This window comes from Neofelis nebulosa, chromosome 15 (genome assembly GCF_028018385.1).
Source record: "Neofelis nebulosa isolate mNeoNeb1 chromosome 15, mNeoNeb1.pri, whole genome shotgun sequence".
Lineage (NCBI taxonomy): Eukaryota > Metazoa > Chordata > Mammalia > Carnivora > Felidae > Neofelis > Neofelis nebulosa.
Window position 1 is genome coordinate 46,935,202 of NC_080796.1, and position 23,953 is coordinate 46,959,154.

Here is a 23,953-nt window from a genome sequence, read left to right on the forward strand (position 1 = left end):
CTAGTGACTACCATATTACACAGATCTAGGAGATTACCACCTTGTTAACAAAGGAGAGCAAGTGAGTCCACTTGCTTCAGGGACCAGAGATGGAACATCACTAATTCTCTCATTAGGAACCCACATCTCCATGGCTGTCTGAGTGACCTTTAGGGCAGCCTGAGCTGGCTGTATAATGCTGAGTGGCTCACCTCCAGGAATGGTCCTGAAGAAAGTATAAAAGACACATGAAGAATGGGATATCTTTGGAACTTTGACTTGAGTTCAAAACATGATTCCTTGCTCAAATGCACCAGACAAGGTTGGGACAAGTTGTCATTTCTGTCATTTGACTCTGTTTCTTCCTATTGAGTTTTCCTTCTGTTAAGAGTATAGAACCCACTACCACACTTCTCTAGCAAACAAGGGCTAAAGCATAGGCCAGACACGAACATAACCATATTTGACATTGAACCATATAGAAATACCCATGTGTAACCATTTTTTACCTACAAAATCGACAATTTCATATGGTTTAACCTGTTGCATTTCATCCAAGAAGGTAAGAATATTCTTGAGGGTGGAAGTAAGGAAATCTGTATCTAAACTCTAAGCTAGTTGCTGGTTTTGTTCCAGGGAAGTTATGGAAACTTTTAAGACTAGAGCAATATCAGGAATGTATTCTGGTCCATAGAAGTATATACGCTTTGAGGTCAACCTGGTCCCGTGCCAGCCCTAAAGTTAGCCTCCCCAGGAGGACAGATTAATTTTGAGTCTCTTTATGTATTTAATTCTATCTTGGACTGATCCTAGACCAAACTTTATCTACTCTTTTCCGTGTCCCCTTGAAGTACCAAGAGTAATTTGACTTTCAGGAACAGATGTCATGCAGTACCCTTGGCTGCACAGCCATCCAGTGAGAGCATTGTCTAAAGTACTTATATTCTCAAAATATTCCTTTTGTTTTGATCCATAGTCATTGTAGCTTTTAGGGAACCTAGGGCCAGGGTTATCACATTTACTAGCCCCCCACCCATCTTGTCTGCAAGATTGCCACCAGACCTCAAATCTAATCTACACTTGGTCTTACCATCAGGTACTGTTTCCTATTTAAGTGCCTGACCAAGGCCGGTGTCCATCAACCCCAGGAAGTGAGACAATATCAAGAATTGTGGCTATTTGTGACCTTTCCCCCTCCACCCCATTTGATGTTTGTCTGTTTCATAGAATCCAATCACCCTTGTTGGTACAGCAATAGGGACTGAAAAGCCTCCTAAGTCTATCTCTGGCTTCTTTCTGTGAGTAGTTTGGGGATTTAGCTCACAGAAGCTGGGTACACTGGTCAAACAGCTTCCTGCTGTCTTAGAGCCTATTTCCAGTTTAGACGGTAAGCATAGCTCTTCTTTTCCTAGATGGGAAAGCAGAGAGTCCTTGGTATCTCCTTGGGATATAATATTGGCTTCCAATTCCAAAAACTCTGCTTGGGAGTAAAGATAATCACCCCTAAATTCCATTTCTTATAACCAGCCTATTGCAACTATTTCTCTGCCTTCAGAGGAGAAAGTAAGGTTCTGTGTCCAGAGCTCTTATCCATTAAGTGGTAAATAATCAGAGAAATTTGGTTACTGACTCACCAGGCATATATATTCTGGATAAATGGAGAAACGATTCAGTATTCACGTCTGACTTTTAAGGACTAGAAGAGCTGCGCTGGAGAAGCAGTAAGGATGTTTTCCTGTGTAGTCACAAGCTAGTCCACCCTTCCCACTAGCTAGCCCACACCCTTGGCCCTCTGGCTGCCTGCGGGCTCCCTTGGTTATTCAAGTTCTGTGGAATGGCTGGACCTAAAATATGGGGAGCAGACTGTGTGAGAGAAGCCTGGGAGGGGTGGCCAGTCCTAGCCAAGACCTACGTTAGTGTTGGTGCTTTTCCCAGAGGGGAGGAGTGTTCCCTGCCCTGTGCATTGCCATGTGTCTGCACCGACACAAACAGAGCAGTGTTCAGTTGAACTGGCCTCCTCACAGTCCTTCTTTTCATCTCCAGAGGAGATGGGGTGCCCCAGAGTGTCCCTAAGACTGTGGTATCAGTGCTAGGAAGTGGGCAAGGGAACAAAAAGGAATCTGTTGCCATTCTTACAGCTCTAGATGGAGGGTTTAATGGATTAGCACTCAACAGGCTGATTTATTGAAAGGAGTGGTATAGTCTCACGATAACAGTCAGTCCCACCCAAATAACAAGAATAAGCTAGATAAATAACAAATATAGCTTAGTAAACAAAAATTATAATACCTAAGAATACAAAGTATTCTACATTTAACTAAATTCCAGAAAGGAACGAGCTCTTCCTAAGAAAGAAAGAAATGCACAGCTGCTTTCATTCTAGAGGCACAACAGCAGGAGGAGTAGACCTACTCTAGGTGAAGAGAAGGACAAAGTAGCTCAGCTTCATACAAAACTTTTGAAGGCTACAGGCTGGCTGGCTATAAGGAAACTAAATCACAGAGCAAATATGTACCCACCCACCCCTAATTCTTTCCCATGAGGACATTGCTTAGTACACACAGTGACAGCAAGTTAACAACTGAGGGCAGGGTAGAAAGATGAGAAAGACACCCCGTCCCTACTCAGTTACAGAGAGCATTCATGGAGTACCCAGCAGTAACATACTACACAGAAATCTGAGAGCAAGGCAGGAGGATAGAAAAAGACCCATTTAAAGCACAATGGCCTTTCACGGAGTGCATAGAAGCGGCCCACCAAGAGTAAAGAGCACTCCGCAGCAGCTCAAAAAGCCGGGCTGGGCGATACAGCATAGACAGAGATATCTGGAGTCTCACTATGGTCAGATCCTAAGCCCTACTGAGATAGTCTTGACCCTATCCTCAAAACATTTGAAACCAGTGGTGAACTGACTTTAACCAAAGAGACAACAAAGCCCAGACCTAGCTCTGCTACAGATTAAACCGACTCAGCTCACAATCCTAGCAGCCTGACAGAGGAAGGGACGTGCCCTTTTCTAGGCATATGTATTGCCATTCTTTGTTACATACAACATTTGACATATAATAAAAAGTTACAAGATTCATAAAGAAGCAGGAAAATATAACCGGCAGAAAAAATAGTCAATAGAAGCAGACCTATAGGTGGCCCAGATGTCGGAATTAATAGACAACACTGTAAAATGTTTTCTGTAAATATTTTTAAGGATCTAGTAGAAAAGGTGGATTCTATTCATGAATAGATGGAGAATTTAAGCAGAGAACTGGAAGTTCTAAAAAAAAAAAAAAAAAGTTCATAAATTCCCCCTGAAATAAGGAGTACTGGGAAACAAGCTACTAACCATTCTTGGAGAATATGTAAGAAGCAGTTCCAAAATCATAACCCCTTCCCTGAGTTTATGCATTCCTACCTTCACAGAAGCCAGGAATTCAAGTCTGCAAGTGTGTACAAGCCCACTATGTACAGGATGTTGTATGAGGCATACAGAGATGAATGACACTCAATCCTATCCCTAGGGGAAATACAGTCTAGCGAACATAAAAGAGAACGAGATTTCTTCTGACAAGGAGCATCCTGGAAAGCCTCATAGAAAACTTGGTGTTTGACCTGGGTGTTGAAGGAAGGTGAGATTTCAAAATGCATAGCTAGGGAGAAACCCGTGGGAGGTGGGTAGGGTTTATGTACATTGTTCTCAAGTCCCTGGAATCACGTCAGGACTCCAGAATCTTCAGCAGGGCACAGATCATTGCTCAATGATGGTAAGATTGGCTCTCCATGCAGGCCTGTACTTCGGAAGAGAAATCAGGGGACACAACTGGTCACCTAGTAGGAATCCTAGAAGACATTAGAATTAGGAGCAGGATGAGACTAGGGAAAAGGAGATGAGCATTGTGTTTATCTGTGTCCTAACATGGCAAAGTCATATTTTTGGATTTTGTTGGAAAATTAAATCACTCCTTTCTCTGAATCCTCTTATGTATGTTTGTCTGCACTTCAGATATGGTATTCATTTCATGTATACATCTTCCTCCACCCTTGGGTTGTTGAGCTCATTCCGATAGTCACTCATTTTAAATGCCCATGCAACTGAAGCTATCTTATAAATACCAGGACGTCAATGGATGTTTGCCAAATTGAAATTTAATTTAACCCTAGGCAGAGCTTCTAGGATTTGAATTCAGGTACCCTGGCTACAACATCTGTGCTCTTAAACGCTATACTCTGTTATTGATGTCTCATGGATAATCTTGAACAGCGGGCCGTAGAATTTTGATTTTATTAAATCAGCAACAAGGAGCTAATGAAGGTTTGGTAAGTGCTACGCTTTTGGGTGATTAGGCTTCTGATTCTATTCAGTGTGTCTGGAAGGAGGGAGAATTTAGAGACAATGGGGTCAGTAAGGAGACTTTCACAGTGGTTTGAGCGAGCGCGACATTAGCTCTAAACCATAGCAAAAGTAGGAGAATGTAAAGGAGAAGAAGATAGGTTTAAGAGGCAAGTGGTCACATGGTCAGTGGGACTTCTTGAGGAGGGAAGTGAAGAAAAAGGAGTTGTGGCCATATTGAAGCTTTTGATAAGGTGACAGAAAAAAAAAACCTGATACTTTTCAGGGAAACAGGAAATGAGAAGTTTGAGATTTGGAGGGAAGGGAGGATTAAAGGATATGAGGCGATCAGTAAATGAGAAAATGAATATCCTGCTGAGAAAAATCTTTACTTTACTGCTATAACCTGTTCCAGTACTTTAGAAATATCCCTTGACAAGAGTCATTTTCATCATCTTGTTTATATTTGACTTAATCTCTCATATGTTTATTCTGACTTATTTCCTCTTTTGTTCCGAGGGTAGATGAAAATGGTAAATGAGGTGTTATTATTCCTCTAATAACCTTCCCAGAATGAAAACTTGTATACCATGTAAAGTAAATGGTGTAAATGTAGAAGAGAACATTTCTCTTTTATATCAGTTGCCTGTTGGTGATGGTTGTTTGGATTTATACGTAGGTTGGATCATAAACAGATATTAACTTCGCTGCATTGCTGCGTTTCTAGTGTAGTTAGACCTAGACCTCTTTTCCCCACCTGAGATCTATGTGAGAAACATTTAAAGAGAAATAGAAAGGAGATAGCAAAACCCAGCTTCAACAGAGCAAAGAGAAATTATTTGTGCCAGGCAACAGATGCAATAGCCCTCCTGAGCTCTAAGCCCTGCCCTCCTCTTTATTTATTGTTTTGGTGCCATATTGTTTTGGTGCCATTATTGTTTTTCCATGTTATCACCAGTGACCAGGCAGTTACTCTGTGGTAAATCTGGCTCGTTAGCTGATAGAGTCTGCAAACTCTTCTAAAGACTTTCTGTTCTCAGACCTTAGGCAGTCATGTTTCAGGGTGGACAGCATCCATCCAGCCTCTTTTCTCCCAGGGTCTTGATTCTTCAAAAAAATCACCTAGATGGTTCCTTCCAGCTTTTCCTGATTTGGCGATGGAACTCTCCTCTCCTCACTGTACTTAAAGTCTACCCATCAGAACATGTAATTCAAAAGAGCAAACTCTGTTAAGTGTCATTTAGGGGTGTTTTGCTGCTGGTAGCATATTTCACAACTACCACAAGAGTAAAATGATAATACAGGGTTTGGGGTTTCTTTTTTTTTTTTTTTTCCCTTTTCTTACTAATACATCATTTATTTGTTTTCCCTCTGTCAAACCCTGAGCCAACCCCAGGCTGCCTGGGGAGATATCAGAAAAGGAACATACAGGGCAGATAAGATACGGGAGAAAAACCTATGGAAAGTGGAGATGGCTCCTTCACATGGCGGAGAGGATGAGAAAGGCCACCATCGGGCCAAAGAGCCCCTTGGCCTCCCAGAAGGCAAAGCCCAGAATGGCGTAAGAGAAGAGCTTTGGCTTCAGGGAGGGGTTCAATGATAAGGCTCCCAAACACAGTCCCAATTCCGGCCTCAGAGCCAGCTACCCCTACCAAGGCAGCCCCAGCCCCAATGAACTTGGCTGCTGTGTCAATGTCCCTTGAAATGGCGCTGGGTCGGAAGCTGCGGCTGGGAATAAGTGAGGTCAGGGGACGTGGGGCTGCCAAGCTGCTGAGGCTCTCTATGTCAGTGTCTCCTGTGGTTTTAGCACCACTGCGGACAGTGATCCACTCAACAGCCAAGAGGTGCTCCTGCCCAAGAAGGGGGTGGAGGCAAACTTTGCACAGGCGTAGGCTTTCAGGGGATGAGGGGCTGTGGAAGGAGAGCTGTTCCCAGTTCAGAGAAGACAGAGAGGGGCAGCGAGGGGGGTTCTTTTTTCCTTAAGTCTTAACACCAAAAGCACGATAAACAGGGAAAAGAAGAGACAATAGCCACAAAATTTGGGGAAGCTGGAAATGAGAAAGGCAAGTGTGAATGGATGTATCCGACTTAAAGCTGAGTCCTGAGCCAGTAATTGGAAAAGCTGCACAGCATTGTGTTTGCACCCCAGAACCCTCAAAAAGCTTGGTAGTTGGTGAACATCAGGTACCTTTAGTGGGGGAAGCGATGAAACTAAAAACAGGAGGATTGGTTTAAAACTTATATAAGAAACACTTAGACTCTGAGATCTTCTCCTTTGCTACTTCCACAAAGGCAATAGCCCTTCCCCACCAGGCAGGAGTTTGGAAGATTCATCTCTAGGGAACCTGACCAGCCTGAGAGAAGAAACTTACAGGAACAAGTCCAATCACATCTCCCTGTACAGAAAGCGTAACTGACAAGTCCTATCTATGTACACAAAGCTTCCAAATAATTGTTTTAATTTTTTTTTAATTTTTAAAGTTTATTTATTTTGAGAATGAGAGAGCACAAGCGGGGAGGAGCAGAGAGAAAGAGAGAATCCCAAGCAGGCTCCATGCCATCAGCACAGAACCTGATGTGAGGCTCAAACTCCGGAACTGTGAAATCATGACCTGAGCAGGGATCGAGAGTCGGAGGCTTAACTGACTGTACCACCCAGTCGCCCCAAATTTTTTAATTAAAAAAAATGTTTATTTATTTTGAAAGAGAGCACATGTACGTGCGTGTGAGCGGAGAAGGGGCAGAGAGAGAATCCCAAGCAGGCTCCCGTGCTGTCAGCGTGAAGGCCATTTGGGGGGGGGGGGAGGGAGGGTTCAATCCCACGAACCATGAGATCATGACCTGAGCCAAAATCAAGAGTCAGACACCTAACTGACTGAGTCACCCAGGTGCCCCCCCCACCAAATTATTAATGAGTGTTCCATTCTTACCTATGAGCAAACAACCAAGGATCATCAGACAACTAAGAAGGTTCTGTAACCTGAAAGTCTCACCACTACAAACAGAAAGAAGCTACTTGGAACCAGACACTATACAAAGAGATTATAAACCTGCCCCTCTGAACAAATTGGTGAATGAATATCTTTGAGAGTTAAGAGAAGAGACTGCATCCTTGAAAGAAAGAATGATGTACTATTTTTAAAGTACTCTTAAAATTTTAAATATGATAGCAGAAAGGAACATTTTAATGGAGGAAACTGAAGATAAAATTGAGGCCGCTGCCCCAAAAGTAGAGTTAAAAAATAAATATATATAGTGCTGGAAAATAAGAAAGAAAATCAAGAGTATCAGCCTCAAAATGTATCATCTGAATAATAGACATTGTAGAAGAGAGAACTAAAAAAATGGAGAGGAGAAAGTCATCAAAGAAATAATTCACGCAGGGCGCCTGGGTGGCTCAGTCGGTTAAGCGTCCAACTTCGGCTCGGGTCATGATCTCACGGCTTGTGAATTTGAGCCCCGCATAGGGCTCTGTGCTGACAGCTCAGAGCCTGGAGCCTCTTCAGATTCTGTGTCTTTCTCTCTCTCTCTGCCCCTCCCCCGTCTCTCTCTGTCTCTCAAAAATAAATAGAAACATTAAAAAAAATTTAAGAAATAATTCATGAAAATTTCTGGATTATAAGGGCCCAGTAAGGTATCTAACTCAATGGATAAAAATCAGCCCACACCAAGGCATGTCATTAATGATATTTTAGAACACCGGGGAAGATGCTAAGCTTTCGAGAAAGAAATAGGTCACATATTAAGGACAAGGAATCAGAATGGCAACAATAGAGGCCAGACAATGGAGCGGTGCCTTTAAATCCTTAGAGATTACTTTCAGTTTAGAATTCTATGGCTAGCCAAAATTTCACATGTAAAAATAGAATAAAGATACTTTATACTGTGTCAGATCTTACCAAGTTTGCTTCCCAAGCATCTATTGAAACCTACTAGAAGAGATATTTCATTAAAACAAGAAAGTAAACCAACTAGAGAAAGACTGACGTTCTAGCTTAAGAGCCTGGTAAAGAGAGCACTTGCGTGGCTCGGTCAGCTAAGCCACCTACTTCGGCTCAGGTCATAATCTCCAGGTTCTTGAGTTCAAGCCCCGTGTCAGGCTCTGTGCTGATAGCTCAGAGCTTGGAGCTTACTTTGGATTCTGTGTCTCCTTCTCTCTCTGCCCTTACCCCATTTGTGCTTGGTCTCTCTCTCTCAAAGATAAACATTTTTAAAAAGCAATAAAAAAATTTTTTTTAAAAGAGCCTGGTAAAGAGAACCAGGATGATGAATTGTGGTCCCATAATGTCAACTATTCAGCAGATCCAGAAAGCAAGCGGCTAGAAGACAGAAGCATAGGGATATTCTTTTTTTTTTTTTTTAATGTTCATTTATTTTGAGAGGGAGGGAGAGAGAGACCATGAGCAGGAGAGGGGCAGAGAGAGATAGAGAGAATCCCAAGCAGGCTCCACACCGTTAGCGCAGAGCCCGATGTGGGGCTCGATCCCATGAACTCTGAGATCGTGACCTGAGCCAAAGTTGGACGCTTAACCCACGGAGCCACCCAAGCGCCCCGCATAGAGATATTCTTTAATTTTTTTTTTTTTAACATTTATTTATTATTGAAAGAGACACAGAGCATGAGCAGGGGAGGGGCTGAGAGATGGAGAGACACAGAATCTGAAGTAGGCTCCAGGCTCTGAGCTGTCAGCACAGAGCCCAACGCGGGACTCGAACTCACAAACTGCAAGATCATGACCCGAGCCGAAGTCGGATGCTCAGCCGACTGAGCCACCCAGGTGCCCCCCGCATAGGGATATTCTTGAAGGAAGCACAAGAGACTGTTAACAGTGGTTACTTTAAAAGTAAAAGTGAGGGCGCCTGGGTGGCGCAGTCGGTTAAGCATCCGACTTCAGCCAGGTCACGATCTCACGGTCCGTGAGTTCGAGCCCCGCGTCAGGCTCTGGGCTGATGGCTCGGAGCCTGGAGCCTGTTTCCGATTCTGTGTCTCCCTCTCTCTCTGCCCCTCCCCCGTTCATGCTCTGTGTCTCTCTGTCCCAAAAATAAATAAAAAACGTTGAAAAAAAAATTTTTTTTTTTTAAAAAGTACAAGTGAGGGGTACCCGGATGGCAGTTGGTTAAGCATCCAACTTGATTTGGACTCAGGTCATAATCTCACGGCTTGAGATTTAAGCCCTGCGTCCAGCTCTGTGCTGACATCACAGAGCCTGCTTGGGATTCTCCCTCTCTCTCTGCCCCTCCCCTCAAAATAAATAAATAAACTTAAAGGAAAGGTCTGTGAATTGGGAGGAATGGGCAAGGAGGACTTGAACCCTCTCTGAGAAGATACATTCCCCGTCTTTATTTTTAGTATTAAGGCTTTCCATAAATGTAGGGCAAAGGAAGCGTTTCTTTTAGACTGGTGGACCACAGCAGCCCTAGTCTTTTTGCAAGAGCCCTTCCGTAAGAATTTTCTCCACTCCGAGACCTTCATTACCAATAATTAATTTCAGACGGAAGGTTCAGTACTCCAGGCTTCCTCTGTCTTTGACCCAGGAGAACAGGCAGTGAATAGTTTGTTTGTTTGCTTGCCAGAGATCTTATCTTGACCCAGAAGAGCTGATAGGATCAGAAAGCCAGAACTGATCTTTCCTCCCCAGTATTCTTTCTCTACAAAATGGGGGCTGTGATATCTTAGCCCAAGACAAACGTGGGATTAATATATGTCACGAGTGGAGAAAAAAAGAGGTTGCTTGTTTTAATAATGGCTATATTTCATAGCAAGAAAACCAAAATCACTCTGTAGTGTGTTCTAATCCCCATTCTTTCTTTGCTCTTTCTCAATGTATTTGGATTAATCAGTACAGAGCAACCAAGCCAAATGTCCAAACCACCCACTTTCCTATTCCCAGCAAATAAATTAGAGGGAGGCCAGCTGAAATCTGGGCCAAGAACTTAGCTGACTTGTACGTCTGACTTTTGTTCCATGATCTGAAACTCAAACTAAAGCAAAAAGGAAAAATTTTCCAGATACCAGCCTCTTAGTCCTTCACACACGCAAAACTGATAAACAAACCTGTGAACACAGATGCAACGATTTGGAGAATGATCCCTACAGGCACAAACAGATGCTTTCCTACTGCAGTCTTCCTGAAGTCCATGTTCAGCTTTGGGCTCTAGAACTTGAGTGAAATCAGAGGGACTTTTTAGGATCCAGAAGGAAGTGGTGAAAGGCTTAGAAAACAGGACCTTTGAAGAAAGGTTGTAGGAGACAAATTTTGAACTCAGAAAATAATGTGTGATCAAGAAGAAGCTTGCGGGGCGTGGAGGGGGCTCCCTGGCTGGGTCAGTCGGCTGAGCTCCCGACTCTTGGTTTCAGCTCAGGTCACGATCTCCCAGTTTTGTGACTTTGAATCTTGCATGGGGCTCTGTGCTGGCAGCGTGGAGCCTGCCTGGGATTCTCTCTCTCCTTCTCTCTCTGCCCTTCCCCTGCTCACGCTGTCTCTGTCTCTCTCGAAATAAATAAACTAACTTAAAAAAAAAATAAAGCTTGGGAATAGCAAATAAGGAGAGAACAAAAGGAAGTAGGTAACAATGGTAGAGGACCCTATTTCGTTTACAGGGTAAGAATTAACTTTCTAACTGCAAAAGTTGTTAAACGCAGAAATGAACAGCTAAGGGAATGTTGTAGAATCCAAGTTCCAAAGAGAAGAAGAAGCCTGTATTAGTGTCACTTAGTGTATGGACTAGGGTTCTTTATGGAAAGGCATGGCAGATATGCAGATGTTCAACCACGGTCTCTCCCAGCTACCACAAATCTGATGTTCTGAGCAATTGCCAGAAAGATAAAACCGTTCGGCACAAATTTGGTGCTTCTTCTTGGCCACAGCACCTTAAGTGCGGCTCATTTATCAGCAGAGAGGTACATGCTGCTTAGAAGCAAAACCTGATCCCAGGATCCGGAAACCGTATAAGCAGAGGAGCAGTGAGAAACGATAGGTCTAAGGGGTCCTGAAAAAGATTAATCTTTTTCTGGCCCTCGTTACCAGGTATGGAAACATTTAGAAAAGAGAGGGAAAATACTTGGAGAACACGTCCAGAAATGAACAAAGATATGGTTGTTATAAGATTGGAAGACGTCGACAGGGAGAGAAAATTGGTTTGTATAATTAGATTGATCTAAGAATTACCTTGTCTTCACAGTATACCTTTCTGTTAAGGAGATGTAACATCTTCTTTTGCCAGATAAAGACAGAGTGCTTTCCTTTTATAAAAGAATATCGCCAAAGTATACTTCAAGTTACTGGCAAACCCAGGACTAACCTTCAAGCTTTCTCCTCTTGGCCAGTCTATATACTGGAATAGAGCCATTTCTCCCATCAATATGAAAAGTTTATTTCTTGCCTTGGCTTCTGTTTTAACTGCTAACCTTTATCTCCTGTCCCGCAGCTGGGATGAGAGCAGCTCCATCAGCAGTGGGCTCAGTGATGCCTCGGACAACCTCAGCTCAGAAGAGTTCAATGCCAGCTCCTCCCTCAACTCCCTCCCAACTACTCCCACTGCTTCTCGCAGGAACTCTACAATAGTGGTACGTGAGCTTACAAACACCCGGGCCACTATGTCGAGATGAACCACAGGGCAGACGGCAATGCCTGGGTACACGTTTGCACATACACTCGCCCAGCCCGTGGGATCTCTTCCCGTGTGCCTTTGGCCAAGTCCTTTTAGAGCTGGCCAAAGGAAACCTGAGGCTACCAAGCAGTCTTAGCTGTGGTCCTAGTAACACCTGTATTAGTGGCCACGCCTACTTGGAGTGATACATCTCTGTTCCAACCAGAGAAGAAAAAGAAGCCCTGAAACACACAGGATGTCTTTTCTCTGGCACACGAGAGGTATAGGTCGAAACCCTGGGTTGACAACACTGTGGAACGAGCAGGGCCACCCAGCAACCAAAATAAATCCCCTCAGCCTCCTTGTTTCCATCCCCAAGACCCTCAGGTCTCACTCTGCTTTTTCTGTTCTCCTCTTCAGCTCCGCACAGACTCAGAGAAGCGCTCACTGGCAGAAAGCGGGCTGAGCTGGTTCAGTGAATCAGAGGAGAAGGCCCCCAAAAAACTGGAGTACGACAGTGGTAGCCTGAAGATGGAACCTGGGACTTCTAAGTGGCGGAGAGAGCGGCCCGAAAGCTGTGATGATTCATCCAAGGTTGGAGAACTGAAAAAGCCTGTCAGCCTGGGACACCCTGGTTCCCTGAAGAAGGGCAAGACCCCACCGGTGGCTGTCACTTCCCCCATCACTCACACAGCCCAGAGTGCCCTCAAAGTCGCAGGTGAGCCTGGAGTAAAGGAAGGGACGAGGGCAAAGTCCTCTTTCTTTGGCTGCTCCTCTTCTTAAGGTCATTAACCCACAGGATGGTAGTAAACATCTACAGAGTGCTTTAACAACAGTCCTGTGAGGTAGGGAAGATAGGTATTACTATTTCCATTTTATGAATATAGAAATAAAAACAAAAAGGGGTGGCAGAGCCCAAACCATACAGCTAATAAGAGGGAGAGGCAGGAGTATGTTATGTTCAGAGACTAGTGTGACCTACCTGTAGATACTTCCCATTGGTTGTCTTTCTTTCCTCTCCCAAGACTTTTGGCTGGCGTACTTCTTCACAAGGTACTTGCTTGGCCTCCCCGTGAGGTCCCAAGAAAACAAAAAATCAGAATTGCATTGCTCCCAAAGTTGGCCCCTTGGGTAACTTTTCGCCTTAATTGACATTTCCTTCCAGTCTCTACTTACCAGGAGGTGTGGCCATAATCTCGGCTGTTTGTAGCCCCTCCTTTTTGTCCTTCCTTGGCCAGTTGTTAGATGCACTTCTTTCTTAACCTTTGTGGTTGCCTCTGCCATTTTCACCAAATTCCCATGTACATTCCTACTGTAATGGGAGTGGGTCATTTGGTTTTTTTTTTTTAAGTTTTATTTATTTTGAGAGACAGAGCACGCACGCACTGGTGTGAGCAAGCTGGGGAGGGGTAGAGAGAAAGGGAGAAAGAGGAAACCAAGCAGTCTCCACGCTGTCAGCACAGAGCCCAACACGGGGCTTGATCCCATGAACTGGGAGATCACGACCTGAGCCCAAATCAAGAGTCACACGCTTAATTGATTGAGCCACCCAGGCGCTCCTGCTGTATTTTCTAGAAGCAGAAAATAACAAAAAGCAAAACAAACAAATGAAAAAAACCCTGAGGCCGCTCCTACCCAGTCTCCTTCCTCTGGCGAGAAATTTCATCAGCCTACATGGTACCTGCTTACCAGTCTCTAAAATTCTATAGTACTTTGGCAATGTGTCCTTTTCCCATGGAGGGAAAGAAAGGGATTTGCCGGGACATTGCCAAGCTATGGGCCAGTTTCAGCCACTCTCACCTCATTTCCCGCCCTCTTACAGGCAAACCGGAAGGCAAAGCTACGGACAAGGGTAAACTTGCAGTGAAGAACACCGGGCTACAGCGCTCCTCCTCTGACGCCGGCCGGGATCGCCTGAGTGATGCTAAGAAGCCTCCCTCGGGCATTGCTCGCCCCTCCACTTCGGGATCTTTTGGCTACAAGAAGCCTCCTCCTGCCACAGGCACAGCCACTGTCATGCAGACCGGGGGTTCGGCCACTCTCAGTAAAATCCAGAAGTCCTCAGGCATCCCTGTCAAGCCCGTGAATGGACGCAAGACCAGCCTAGATGTGTCCAACAGCGCAGAGCCCGGATTCCTGGCTCCTGGCGCCCGTTCCAATATCCAGTACCGAAGCCTGCCCCGGCCAGCCAAGTCCAGTTCTATGAGCGTGACCGGTGGGCGGGGCGGACCTCGCCCTGTTAGCAGCAGCATTGACCCCAGCCTTCTTAGCACCAAGCAGGGGGGCCTTACACCCTCCAGACTGAAGGAGCCTTCCAAGGTGGCCAGTGGGCGGACCACTCCAGCCCCTGTCAACCAGACCGATAGGGAAAAGGAGAAAGCCAAAGCCAAGGCGGTGGCCTTGGACTCAGACAACATCTCCCTGAAGAGCATCGGCTCCCCAGAGAGTACTCCGAAGAACCAAGCCAGCCACCCCCCAGCCACCAAGTTGGCAGAACTGCCACCAACCCCTCTCAGGTACCCGAACTGGGCAGCTTCTTCCTCGTCCCTCTGCTCTTTCTTTGACACATGCCTGTACTCCTTAGACCAAGTGAGGCCTGGCCTACCTACCCACTGTCGCCTCTGGACCTTTGCCTGGCTCTTTCCCCTCCACTCCCCTGTATGCCAAGTTCCTTCTCCCTCTTTCAAAACTCACCTCATTTATCCTATTCCCTGACCAACCCTTAACCTCGGACGAGTGGGTTTTCTGGGTTTACTTACACGTATCTTTGTATGTAAATCCATCTGTGTGTAAATCTACCTGTGTCTCCCACGTGCATGTGCTGTCCCCCTCATGAAGACTGCCTCTTGCTTCTGTCACTCTGTTATTCTGAAAACTTTATTTAATTTTCGCTTCCCTCAGGGCCACAGCTAAGAGCTTTGTCAAGCCACCCTCCCTAGCCAACCTAGACAAGGTCAACTCCAACAGTCTGGATCTGCCATCGACGAGTGAGGCCCACGCTTCAAAGGTCCCAGATCTGCATCCTACAAGCTCAGCAACCGGGAGCCCTCTCCCTTCTTGCTTCACCCCTAGTCCAGCACCCATTCTCAATATTAACTCAGCCAGCTTCTCCCAGGGCCTGGAGCTAATGAGTGGTTTCAGTGTTCCCAAAGAGACCCGCATGTACCCCAAACTCTCAGGCCTGCACAGGAGCATGGAGTCCCTCCAGATGCCAATGAGCCTGCCCAGTGCCTTCCCCAGCAGTACCCCTGTTCCCACCCCCCCAGCCCCCGCTGCTGCACCCCCAGAGGAAGAGACGGAAGAGCTGACCTGGAGTGGAAGCCCCAGAACTGGGCAATTGGACAGGTAGGTGGATAGAGAGACACAACTGAACCTGGGTCTGTCCCTATGGCTCTGGCTCATGTCGCCATTGGTAACACCGTCCTGTATTCGATTGCCGGTCTGTGACTTTGAAAATTTTTTTCACGTACAGTAAGTAATTTCATGTGCTTCACAACACCTCCAGGAGATACGTGGGAGTTTCAAATTACTGTGCTGATAAATTATTATTATTATCACTCTGATAATTGTACACTGGGGACACTAGTGCACAGACATTAAGTGGCTTTTCCAAGATTTCACAAGTAGTTTAACCTGTCATCCAAAGCTTTTGCTTTTTAGGCCAGACTGATGTCTATTGTATCACACCTTAATGTGATCTTTTAGGTAGCTAACCACATCCTGATTCCTGAGCAGACAAAAACACTTCATATTTCAAGTGAATTTCTCAAGTTGTAAGCACAGAGGAAGACTGCAACTGTCTTATTTTGTTTATAGAGATAAAGGGGTTTGCAGTTTGATGTCCTGTGGTAGGTGTTGCATCCTGTAAACCTGTGGTCCCAAATTCTAGTCTCTAAAATGGACCCACATGCCTCTCTCTCTCTCTCTCTCTCTCTTTTTTCTGCACAGCAATCAGCGGGATCGGAACACTCTTCCCAAGAAAGGGCTCAGGTAACCCTTAAATGTGTTTTTCCTTCCCTCTATCTGCGGATCCTGGTCTTTGGGAAAAACTGTAACTTGACCCGTCCTAAGTCCCGGTCATGAATTTAGTGTCCCTTTTAGCCCAGTTCTTTGTATGTGGTGCCTGTGCGAATGCCTCCTCGCGCCCTACCCAAGCTTAGTATTATGTGTGAGTCAACTTTATAGCCAGAGTTCTTTTTTCGTGACAGAGAGGAAGCAGGTTGGCACATGGGAATCCTACCTACCCTTACCTGTCCCGGCCTGTGCTGTCCCCAGTCCTGACTAAACTTCCTCTCTGTAATTTTCCTCCCCCAAAGTAAACCGGTGGGAGGGCAGGCCGCCTCTGGGGTCACTGAGATGGGGAAGAGCAGGACACCCCGGTCCTCCACCAATTCTGCAGCCCTGAGTTCTTCAGCTAGGTGACTCCTGCTCTGTGGAAGCCCACGTATGGAGTCGTAAAGCTCTGTCCTGAGCTCCCGGGAAGAGGCTGTCACGCCCCCTCCATCATTTCAGTCCCCACCTCAGGATGTCACCTCGTCTCTTGCTCCCTCACTCCTTAGGCAGTTCTGTCTGCTCCCTCTTTCCCTTGTCCTGCGTCCAGAACCTCCACACCAACCAAACCTCTGACATCACTTTGTGGTTGCCGGGGCTGAGTTCTTTTGCTCCGTCCTGCAGGTACCAGCTTCAGTCCCAGGAGGAGACCAAGGAGAGGCGACACTCCCATACCATTGGTGGGCTGCCCGAAGCCGACGACCAGTCAGAGCTGCCTTCCCCCCCTGCACTCTCCATGTCCTTGAGTGCAAAGGGCCAGCTTACCAACATAGGTCAGTGTTTCCGGTCACTCACTGTGGTATGGGATGAAGCAGGGGTCACCCTGCAGTGTGAGGCAAGGCAGCTGGACTTTAGGGTTCGTCTTGTATTTAACTCCCACCGCACTGGGTGGCTTCGTGGTGCCTCAGTTTATCCGTCCAAAATCAGATTGAAGGCAAAGTGCTCCAAGATCCTTAAACTGAAAAGTTGCCCCTGGGCACAAGCTGTAAGGGTCCTTGTAGCATCAGAGAGTCTGAATGATGGCGTGGAAAAGCCACAGACCGAGGCCCAGAGATCAAACTAGTGCAAGAAGCAGGCAGTCTTTGCCAGAAAGGAGCTGCCACACTCGGGGCTGCGATACTAAAATGCTGGGCTGGTGGAGAAGAAGGAAGGGACAGTTGTTGATTGCAAACGATGGAATCTGCCTCCAAACTCAGAAAAGTGCAGGCTCCCCGGCTGCTGTGGCTGATCCAGGACCATCCTAGCCCTGAAGGCAGAGCTGGTGGAGACACGTCCTGGCTACACCCTTTCTAAAGCCTAAGGAGAAAGGAAAGCTAGGAAAGAAGGAAGAGACTGCTGATTCAGAGGCAGGGAGGCAAAGAAGCTTCAGGTGGAGGCCTGGCCACGGCACAGGAGCTCACCAGCCCTGGCTCTGGGAAGCAGCATGCCGTGATTGGCTCAATGGGAACCCCTTTAGAACGAGCCCAGGACAGGCTTGTCGTTTGCTGCGTCTTTCTAAATCCACCTCCTGTCTCAGCTGAGTGAAGGAAAGCAGTAAGGGAAAATGAGGACCTGGAACATGCCTGTGGGATGGCTGCGGGCAATTTGAGGAAAAACTAGGAATTAAGATCATTTCGCCTACAGGAGGGAATGATTTCTAAGGCAGGGTCATCTGGTTACCAAAGGGCCATTAAATGGAGGACGGGGCCAGCTTGTTCTCCATCTCCACTGAGGACCAAAGAAGAGGAAATGCGTTAGTGCTGCAGGATGAAGGGGCTGGGCTAAACCGTGATCGCCTTACGTATTCGAGAGGGCCGAGAGAGGTGCGAAATCTTCCGCACAGGTCTTTATGGAGAGACTAGACATCCACCTGCCTGTGTGGAGGCAAAAGAGTAGCCAAGGGGAGGTGCATGTGGGAGTGAACCCTGGGAGGCTGTAACCCCAACACGGGAGGGACAGAGGGGAGCAGGTCCTGCAATCGGCAGGGATTCAGCGGAGCCCAGCTTCAAAGCAGATTCTAGGAGACTTACCTGAGCTCCATCCATCTGACCTTCCAGCCGGATGCTGGGCAGAGAGGGCTGTGTTTCTCGCTGCGTCAGAACCGACCAGTGGCCTGGGACGACGCGGCTCGTGGGGAGAGTCTCACTCCCTCCCATAATGCCGATCCCATCGGAGCCCATGGCCTGGCCCCCTTCTCTAGCTGCCTCTTTGTCATCATTCAGATCTGAGTCTTGGCCCGAATTCTTAGTCCTCCCAAGCTGCCAGGTGTATTTTACGGAACCACGACATCCCATTTTCATCGGCACTTTCAAGTGATGTGAAGGTTTCAGAAAAGCGACAGTTCCCGGGCAGGGCTGAGGGAAGGTCTTTAAAATAGGAAACGCTGTTCTCCCTTTATTCCCGACAGCAGGGTCCTTCTCCGTTAGGGCTCGATCTCCCCAGGAGAGACCCCACCCCTAACCCCCAGCTGCCTGCACACTCCCACTGCCCCACCTCGCCCTTCCTCTCCTGCCCTCTCACCATTTGCCTCCCATGCTCCTGGTGCTCCATTTCCCAAGGGACCCAGAGAGCTGATGACCCTGCCTCTTCTCCTGCCCTCCCCCTCCCTCCCCTGTCCCCCTCCCCTCTGTCCTTCCAGTGAGTCCCACTGCGGCCACCACGCCAAGAATCACCCGCTCCAACAGCATCCCCACCCACGAGGCGGCCTTCGAGCTGTACAGCGGCTCCCAAATGGGGAGCACCCTGTCCCTGGCCGAGAGACCCAAGGGGATGATTCGGTCAGGATCCTTCCGAGACCCCACGGACGACGGTGAGACTTCATGCCAGCGCGGTTCACGCTCATTCCAGCTCTGCTGGGCCCCCTCACCTGCCACCACCTCCACTACCACCACCACACACACGTACATGATTCACAGAACATCGAGTTCGGGCCATTTCAGTTCTTTCTTCCCATCCCTTTGACGGGTCTGGGGGCCCAGAAACCTTGGGTGGCACCGTCTGACGCTGGGGCTTTGGGATGGAGCATTTGCCATTGGGGCTGGGGGCGGGAAATGGAGCGTGGAAGGGTTACATGGTACCCCTCGGAGCGCTCAGAAAACTGCAGCTCCTACCCTCCTCGTTCCCCCAATGGTCTTTCCTCCCCCATAGTCTCTCAGAGTATGTGACAAGATCAAGGGGCATAATGGTAGCTCTTAAATCCTGAGGAAGAACTCGGCATCTCATTCCTCTTTGAAGAATGTTCCATGGGGTGCCTGGGTGGCTCAGTCGGTTGAGCGTCCGACTCTTCATCTCAGCTCAGGTCTTGATCTCAGGGTCGTGAGTTCAAGCCCCGCGTTGGGCTCTGCGCTGGGCGGGCGTGAGGTCTACTTAAAAAAAAAAAAAAAAAAGTTACAAAGTTTAGCTTCAAGGAGGGCCCTGTGGTTGTTTGTGATGATCTGGGTGTGCATGGTCAGAGCCTGGAAGATGGGGCTTTACCAGAGAGCAGACTTCCGGTTGTTATTTGCAGGACGCTCAGCCTGGAGGCATCCTTGCAGAAGCTGCTGTAGTTGTGTCAGTAGGGCTATTGAATCATCAGAACGAGTATTTTATACTTCAGTACGGTTTTCATCTGAACGGTCCGGTCCCCAGAGCTGAGAAGATAAGATGACGCCTATCCACGAATATCTCCTTTCCCTCTCCCTGAACCCTCGTGCCCCTCGGAGCAGGTTGAGCAAGGGCCCGCCATCCCCAGGCTGCCAGAAAAATGTAGCCCGAGGGAGGAGGCTAGCTCTGCTCAGGACCTCGCCTCCTCAGCAGACACCTGCTTGCTCTGGGCTGTTGTCATAACCAACCTGTTTGCTCCAGATGCCCTCCAGAGTCAGAATCCAAACTCCTGCCTTAGGGCTCTGCCCTGAAACCCCTTATCCCTGGAGCCCTCTGTTAACTCTGTGTTCTGCTTCTCTTTCAGTTCACGGCTCAGTGCTGTCCCTGGCCTCCAGTGCCTCCTCCACTTACTCCTCAGTAAGAGCGTTACTTCTCTTCCTCCCTCATCCCCTGTCTCCTACCATTGCTCTGCTCCCTAGGACCTGTGTTGGGTGGGTAACTAGTCGGGGGGGGGGGGAGACCGGGGGGGCCAGGGCACTGCTACCTATTCATTATGCCTTATGGATCTGGGGTGGGTCGGGGGAGGCGCCTGGAGCTCGGAGTGCTTGGTTGTGCATCGGTTCCTCAGTGGTCCCTATGGCCTCACCACCAATTCCTGAGCAACTCTGGTGCCTTTTGTTCCCCTCCTTTGAAAAATCGATAGTCCCCTTATGATAGAGCCCATTCTGTGCCAGGGTTAAGTGAGAAGCATCCGTGGCAAGGTGGGAGGGGTAGGTTTATAGGACTCCAGGATCCTCATAGCCTACAGAATTTACCAGATGTTTACTGGGGGGGATTGGGCACACCGCATTTTGCTGTGAGGTGTAACTCGGGCCTTACATTTATTTTGCCCCTAATTCTTTACTCCTTCAAGTTAGTGGCAGTAAGGATTAGCCTTCAGATCAACCTGAGTTTCATTTCCTAGCCTTCTTGGCAATGACAAAGTTGGCTAGAGATGAGCTCCAGAGAAATCTTTTATGTGAACCCAAGTATAGGGTCTCAGCTCACCTCGTGAGGGGCCAGGGCCAAGAAACGGAGTTTCAGCCTCTTCGTACCTCTGAGTCACGCTTCTTCAAGTTCTCTGCCCTGCCACTGGGGCCTGGCTTCTTCACCTCCATAGTAACCACCTCCTTCTCTCTTTCTCTCCTTCTGTGCTCCTTCTTCAGGCTGAAGAAAGGATGCAATCTGAGGTAGGGTGCAAAGCCTTTGTCTCGGCTTGTTAACACCTCTGCACCCCATTTTGCTTCCAGATCTCCGACTTCTTCTGCCACCATAAGTTTGTATTTCTCTCCCTTTCACAGCAAATCCGGAAGCTTCGTAGGGAACTGGAATCGTCCCAGGAAAAAGTGGCCACCCTGACATCTCAACTCTCTGCCAATGTGAGTGCCATAAAGTAGGGGAAGACCCAGGCTGTTAGTTTGGCTGTAAGTCAGAGAAGTTCAGCCAAAGGAGGGGAATTCTCTCATAAGGTATCCCCTGGGCTTAGATTCCAAGGGAGTGGGTCCCGTTCATAGCTGTACAACAGAGGATTTGGTGACTGGCCTTCCCTTCCTCAGAGTCTCAATTTTTATGAAGAACTGTTTTTCCCCCACTGTAATGAATAGGTATGGATATGTTCGTGCCCAGTGGTCTTTGAACTCCCTAGAGAGAGAAAGGATTATCAGTGGTTCTGCATGGAGGTGGGAACAACCTTGCCATTGGCCATGGACAGAAATAGTTATGTATTATAGAACCCTTGGTACTCTTTTGCTGCTGCCCTGGGGTATGTTCGTGTTTTTGTTCACACCGCATAACCGGGCGGGCACAGAACTGGCTGTTAGCATTCTGTCTGGGTGAGCATGGCACCACTTAGAAACACAGTTCTCGTTCTAGTCCGGCTGCTGCGCTCGCGACTGCCTTTTCTTGGCAGTCTCCTTGGGCAGGTGGCACAAATGACCTGAGCTCTAGGTTGGGAGCCAGGATTCTTTGTCTCTGCCCTCAGCGTGCCCTCCGTCCATCCAAGAAGAATGAGTTTCTTTCTTTCTTTAGGCCTTGGTTTTTCTACCCTGTGAGATGGGGGGAAATGAAGCCACCTCCTCTCCCTAGGCTGTGGTAGTTTCTCCCCTGTGACCAAGTTGCAAACAGAGAACATAAGAGCCATTTTCCCCCAAAGCTGTAAACAACAGCTGAGCCGGATTTGCAGGAGCCTTCCAAGTGTTCACACAAAAGTAACCATGTCTGCAATTTCCGCAGTAGTTTCTGGGGTTTTTTTCTTGTCCCTTCCTCTCTGGGGAACCCAGCTGTCAGGCCCGAGGTCTTCCTTGGGATCAGGTAGAAGACTCTCTACCAAGATTTTGCATGTTTCCATCCCGTTTCAGCAGCCGATCCCTCACCACGCTCATTATTCTCTTTATCCTCTTTTCCCAAACCTTCAGCTAATAATTTGTGCCCTCGCTAGTTTGTTTGAAGCCCATATCAAGCACCGTTTTCCACTCTTGGGGACCCATAAGAATTACAATTCAAGCAAGAACCATCGCTTCCTTCCCATATGCCCCACCCACCATGGCCAGTGGCCTGGGTCACGTCCTGCACACCCCAGGAAATTCACATCTGGGAGATGCTGGGGGAAGAGACGCCAGGGAGGCAGAGAACATTAGTGTGTCTGATTCATTTACACTGAATCTGTCAGCCATCATGCTGTCAAGGCTGGGTGAAAGCCAAGAAAATGAATTTAGAAGGTGATTTTTCTTCGAACAGGAAGTTCCCTTTGGCCAAGAGAGAACAAATAGCCAGACGGGACGGGTTCTGAATTTGAGACGCAGATTTCTGTTGAGGGTCGGAATCCCGTCCTCAAGCAGGAGACAGTGATGCCAGGACTCTGCAGGATCCCTTGATTCCTGATCGAGCTTTTGTTGTGTTCCATGTAACTTCCCAGCAGCCCACGCTGAGGACACACCCTAGACAGGGAAGGGCTGCAAGGCACTTCTACTTCTCCCAAGTGCCCGCCTCTCTCTGGCACCACTGCTTACCCTTCAGGTCTTATAGGCACCCTGGTGAGGTTGAGGGTTAGGGAAGGTCCAGAGGAGGGAGAAGTTGTGTAGGAGATGAGAGGAAAGCCCATCCAGAGCAAAGGGCCCAATGCGCCAAGACAGCACACAGGAAGCTGACAGTTCCTGGGGTTTCCCACGAGTGGATGTCTGGGGACTCCAAGCAGTCTGTTCACAGGGATGTGGAGAAGTGAGTAAGAGGCAACCTGAGGCCACAAAAACAGGAGGCACCGCTGTTTGGTACAGTAGGTGAAAGTCAACGGCTCAGGGTCGTGACATAGGTCTGCCACGGAGCCCAGGCCTAGATAGATTCAGAGTACATGCGTGTGAAAGAGGCAGGTCACACAGGCCCAAAGGGATTGCCTCCAGCCACTGTCAAATGAAAGGAGCCTCCAGGCATGTTTCAAGGGCAATACGTATAAACTAGAGCTGTTGGCCCAACAGGGGGAGAGAATCATTGGCTCACAGGTAGTGACAGGTGTCACAGACATACATCCTAGAGCTTTGGATGAAGGACTTGCCCAAAATATGCCTGCCACTTCTGGCTAGGGTCACTGACTTGGTCAGATACCCTCCAGTGATGGCTGTTCCTCCATTCCTAGCCCCCTGCTTCATTTCCTGCACTTTCTCAAAGGCTGGAGGGCTAGCTCCTGCTCCTAGTGGCCTTAGCTCCACCCTCCCCAGCCAGCCTCCTCCTCATGAAATCCACCTGACATCTAGTGGCCAAACTGTGGAATACCCCTGAAGTTTCCTGAGCTCCTCCTCTCCAGCCCTGCAAAGACAGCCCGAAGAAACCAGGAACTAGGAGACGCAGGATGGAGTTAAGAACAGAGGGCACTTGAGAGCAGAGGTGGAAAGAAGCACCAGTTTATGCTGGGAGGTGATTTAGACCCATGGGGGCCAGTCCGCCAGACAACAGAAGAGTTAAACCAAGATAATAGGAATGACCCAGAGGTTATGGCCCTTCTGAAGAGCGAGGGACAGTCCCACCTCTGGTGATGATAGGTACCAGGACCCAAGTCTCCTAGAGCCTCCAAAAACCTGCCCTACCCTAATGCTCTCTGTGCCACGTCATCATTCAAGAAGCTGGTCCCCACCAGGAAATCTCTTCAGGCCAGAAAGGTGTTTGAATTCCACCTTGTCTGCTCAGGGAAATCGATGTTTAAAAATCACCAAAAAGTTTGTCAGCAATGGTCAGTGCTGAGACACAGAATATCAGCTCAAACTACTTCCCGTAATAGGCTTTTCTTTTCCCAAGCCTCAGGCAACGTAGGAACCTCCTGACATGTTTATTTCAGGCTAATCTAGTGGCAGCTTTCGAGCAGAGCCTAGTGAATATGACATCCCGTCTCCGACACCTGGCAGAGACAGCAGAGGAGAAGGT

At 47.9% G+C, this 23,953-nt stretch overlaps 1 protein-coding gene and 1 pseudogene across 8 annotated transcripts in view; one reads left to right on the forward strand and one right to left on the reverse strand.

The window, feature by feature from the left end:
• The window catches only part of NAV1 (neuron navigator 1), a 250,152-nt gene that overhangs the window by 203,564 nt on the left and 22,635 nt on the right, over nucleotides 1–23,953 (forward strand). For 5 of the 8 annotated variants that reach the window (XM_058700093.1, XM_058700092.1, XM_058700097.1 and 2 more), the window contains 11 exons: nucleotides 11,732–11,870; nucleotides 12,314–12,611; nucleotides 13,716–14,409; nucleotides 14,795–15,238; nucleotides 15,842–15,883; nucleotides 16,568–16,716; nucleotides 18,561–18,731; nucleotides 19,869–19,921; nucleotides 20,710–20,733; nucleotides 20,845–20,922; nucleotides 23,868–23,951. In XM_058700093.1, coding sequence (XP_058556076.1) covers nucleotides 11,732–11,870; nucleotides 12,314–12,611; nucleotides 13,716–14,409; nucleotides 14,795–15,238; nucleotides 15,842–15,883; nucleotides 16,568–16,716; nucleotides 18,561–18,731; nucleotides 19,869–19,921; nucleotides 20,710–20,733; nucleotides 20,845–20,922; nucleotides 23,868–23,951 — 2,176 coding nt within the window. The remainder of the gene's footprint in view (nucleotides 1–11,731; nucleotides 11,871–12,313; nucleotides 12,612–13,715; nucleotides 14,410–14,794; nucleotides 15,239–15,841; nucleotides 15,884–16,567; nucleotides 16,717–18,560; nucleotides 18,732–19,868; nucleotides 19,922–20,709; nucleotides 20,734–20,844; nucleotides 20,923–23,867; nucleotides 23,952–23,953) is intronic. The other 3 variants (XM_058700091.1, XM_058700094.1, XM_058700096.1) reach the window with 3 other exon arrangements.
• Nucleotides 5,554–6,246, reverse strand: LOC131496435 (ATP synthase F(0) complex subunit C2, mitochondrial-like; annotated as a pseudogene).